This window comes from Lolium perenne, chromosome 3 (assembly GCF_019359855.2).
Source record: "Lolium perenne isolate Kyuss_39 chromosome 3, Kyuss_2.0, whole genome shotgun sequence".
In the NCBI taxonomy this organism is placed as follows: domain Eukaryota; kingdom Viridiplantae; phylum Streptophyta; class Magnoliopsida; order Poales; family Poaceae; genus Lolium; species Lolium perenne.
The window spans coordinates 265,957,002-265,960,552 of NC_067246.2; the positions used below are offsets into that span (position 1 = coordinate 265,957,002).

Below are 3,551 nucleotides of genomic sequence, written 5' to 3' on the forward strand. Positions count from 1 at the left end.
ACTAGGCCGATGATTGTAACCGGAAATCATAGTGTGAGGACATGATTGATCAGAACCTATGTCATGACTGAACATCACCATGCCATTGGTTCTGATCAAACATCTCATACGTATGTGCTCATTGTATGCGGCCTATGCTACCTTGCTTTCCATGTTTGTACTTCTTCAGTTGTGCAATGGTCAATGATTTAAGTATGACACAACGGAAGGCAGGGTGCTTCCCTCAAACTTAGTCATGTGTGCCATATTACTTGCACACTATACTTAGTTTGCAGACAGTCCATTTACCTGCCATGTGATTCAATATATGAGGCCTCATTTTGTTTGTCTAGTGCATTGGCCAATGATTGAACAATGGCACACTAGAAGGCAAGGTGTTGCCCTCAAACTTAGTCGTGTGTGTGTGATTACTTGCACATTAGACTTAGTTTGAGGGCAGTCCCTTGAGCTACCGTGTGAACAAATGTATGAGGCATCACATGTTTTCAATGTTCATTTTCATCTATATACTGGTGAGCATGCATACCTTTAATGCCATGTGTTCTTGTGGCAGACTGAGAAGCTCAAGCTTGGGTCACCTACTGAGACCCCCGACGAGGGACCGTCCAAAAGCGAAGGGCGGCTAACGTCGGCCACTTCCAGCCGGACGTAGGGCCGGACCAGTTCCTGCGCATCGTCTTGAGGCCCACCTTCACCCGGCTACGGATCCCTCATGATTTCGTCAGGTGATTCGGAGAAATCCCTTCGAACATCATCGTCACCACCAACACTGGCTGCTACTAGAGGATAACTACGGTGAGAGAAGGCGATAACGCATACATCGACGTCTGCGAATTGTCCATGGCCCGTCTGCGACGCGCAGGGGATTTCTTCCCGCTGCGCCAGTAAGCCACGATTTCCATGCAAGCTACCAAATACACCCTAAAAAGGTCTAAGTTGAATGAGAGGGGAAAAACGATGCAAGCAGCCAAACTGACCATGTATGTATAAGTCTGTTAATTTGGTCAGGCAATACAACCTTCATGAATCATGAACTCCGCGTTTACAGAAGAACAGAAAAGGTAGCGAACTCAAAAATGGTGTCATTCGAACATAGGCTCCTCTGTAGTGGGCTGAACATAACAACAGAAAAGTCAAGCCCCTGCTCTGCTCCTCTGGCGGTCGACTAGGCGTGTGAAAAAAATATGCGTTGACAAGCTCCACCACCACCGCCGTCCGTCGACACACCAAATCCTGGTCCAGTCCTCTGTCCCGCGCGAAATGGGGATTTTTGTTCCGTTCTGCCAATTCCTTCCCTTTCCGACCCTCCATTCACACTTCCAGCTAGCCCTTGGCAGCCTCAGTTTTTAACAAACTAGCCAATTCCGAGCTTCTCGACAGCGATCGCCAACCTACCGTGGATCCCTAGCACGCGGCGGCAGAGACTTGTCGTGGTTTCTTTATACTACTCCTACTCGCTATTCCTCGGTACTATTTTACGGGAGGTCGATCGGTGCCGGCAAATCTTCCCCTTCCCGGCTGACCAGAGACAGTTTCAACGTTCTTGAGCCGTGATCAAGCAACCTCGGCGACGACTTCCGGCGGTTCGATTCGATTCTTCGGCTCTCTTCTCCCCCGTCCGACGGGATGGCATTGGACGTGATAATCGTCCGGTGGCTGCTGCTCGTCGCGGCCGTCGCGAGCGTCCTGGTGGCCCCGGCCCGCGCGGGCGCCGGCGCCGGGCTCGCGATCGGGTTCTACAACGAGACGTGCCCGAACGCGGAGGAGCTGGTGCTGGAGGAGATGCGGGCCATCGTCCACAAAGACAGGAGCCTCGGGCCGGCGCTGCTCCGGCTCCTCTTCCACGACTGCTTCGTCAGGGTGCGTTCTTGCTTCTTCTCGATTCTCATGTGCCTACGGGTTGGTGGCGCGGTGGTTGAGATGTGAGGCTCGTCGGTGCTTTGCTTAACTGTGTATGCGTGATGCGCAGGGGTGTGACGGGTCGATCATGCTGAAATCCAAGAGCCTGAAAGGGGAGAGGGACGCCATACCGATGAGCATCAGCCTGCGCGGCTTCAACGAGGTCGAGAGGATCAAGGCGAAGCTGGAGGACGCGTGCCCGCTCACCGTATCGTGCGCGGACATCATCATCATGGCCGCCCGAGACGCCGTGTACCTGGTAACTACTGCAGCACAACATCGATCAATTCCCCCTCTCTAATTATCTGCGCCATGGATCGATTTTCTGAAGCTTTCTCTGATCAAGTGGTTTGTTCCCATGTTCCAGACCAACGGGCCACGTTTCCCGGTGGAAACCGGGCGCCGGGACGGCAAGGTGTCCTCCTGCGCCGACGCCGAGAACGACCTGGCGCCTCCGGGCGCCAACATTGTGGACCTCAAGACCTACTTCAGCTTCAAGAGCCTGTCCTGGAAGGACCTCGTCGTCCTCTCCGGGAGCCACACGATCGGGACGGCGCAGTGCGCGGCGTTCGCGGCGGACCGGCTGTACAACAACAGCGGGAAAGGGGTGCAGGACCCGACGCTGGACAAGAAGTACGCCCCGGACCTGCGGGCGCTGTGCGAGCCGGGCAACCTGAAGGACGAGACGCCAGCGGACATGGACCCCGGGAGCTCGTACGAGTTCGACCTGAGCTACTACCGGAACGTGTACAGCAACAAGGGCATCTTCGTCTCCGACCAGGCGCTCCTCGACGACAGGTGGACGCACGACTACGTGGAGAGGATGGCGACCGCGGAGTCGCCGGACGAGTTCTTCGCCGACTACGCCGCCGCCATGATCAACATGGGCAGGATGGAGGTGCTCACCGGCGACAACGGCGAGATCAGGAAGATCTGCGGCGCCTACGTTGACTAATTGGAAAGCCAGCACACGCGGTTGGTTGATTTGAGAGTTGGTGGTGCAAGTGCTTGGATTGATGATCGTCATGTCTCGCGCGCGTTGACGCGGCCGGCCACTACGCGCGGTGCGTGGGAGCCAGCCGCACGGCACTTTGCAATATTCTGTCGACCTGGTCAGGGAATTTGACATCGCCACGCGGCGAATTTTCCTCGCCATCGGCAGGACTAGGTTTTGTTTTTAAAAAGTCATATCTTTGTTCTTGACCGCTTGGCCTTTGACATTCAGTGAGCTGTAATTGTTTGCTTGCTATGGTCATATCTTTGTTCTTGTGCGCAATTGCTGAGTAACCAAAACCGCGAGAAAAGTTGACTGGAGATTTATGTCTCCCTTCCGGCGATCCCTGTAGGGATTCAAAAATTGACAGCAATGGCATTCTCAGGGTAGTAGATGTTCATCTGAGCATATATAGTTTATTATGAGTTTCACGAGATGTAGTTTTTCCGTAAATGACTATAAGCAAAGCAACAAAGCCGATTGAAGAAATAGAGAGTAAGAACATTCTTAGGGACGTAGATCATACATCTTCGTTTCAGCATAATTCACTATAAACTTGTCCAGACCTCATCGTCCTTAAGCTCTCCTAAGATTATGAAGGCAGTGTGTGTTAGTTGTGCTTTATATATAGTCTAGGAACAAAAGAAATAAATAAATA

At 52.9% G+C, this 3,551-nt stretch overlaps 1 protein-coding gene across 1 annotated transcript; it reads left to right on the forward strand.

Moving 5' to 3' along the window:
- Positions 1-1,308: 1,308 nt before the first annotated feature.
- On the forward strand, positions 1,309-3,289 carry LOC127344071 (peroxidase 3). Its single transcript, XM_051370290.2, has 3 exons — positions 1,309-1,860; positions 1,970-2,158; positions 2,267-3,289. The coding sequence occupies exons 1-3, from the start codon at positions 1,627-1,629 to the stop codon at positions 2,852-2,854; spliced, it is 1,011 nt and encodes a 336-aa protein (XP_051226250.1). The 5' UTR covers positions 1,309-1,626; the 3' UTR covers positions 2,855-3,289.
- The last annotated feature ends 262 nt before the right edge of the window (positions 3,290-3,551 follow it).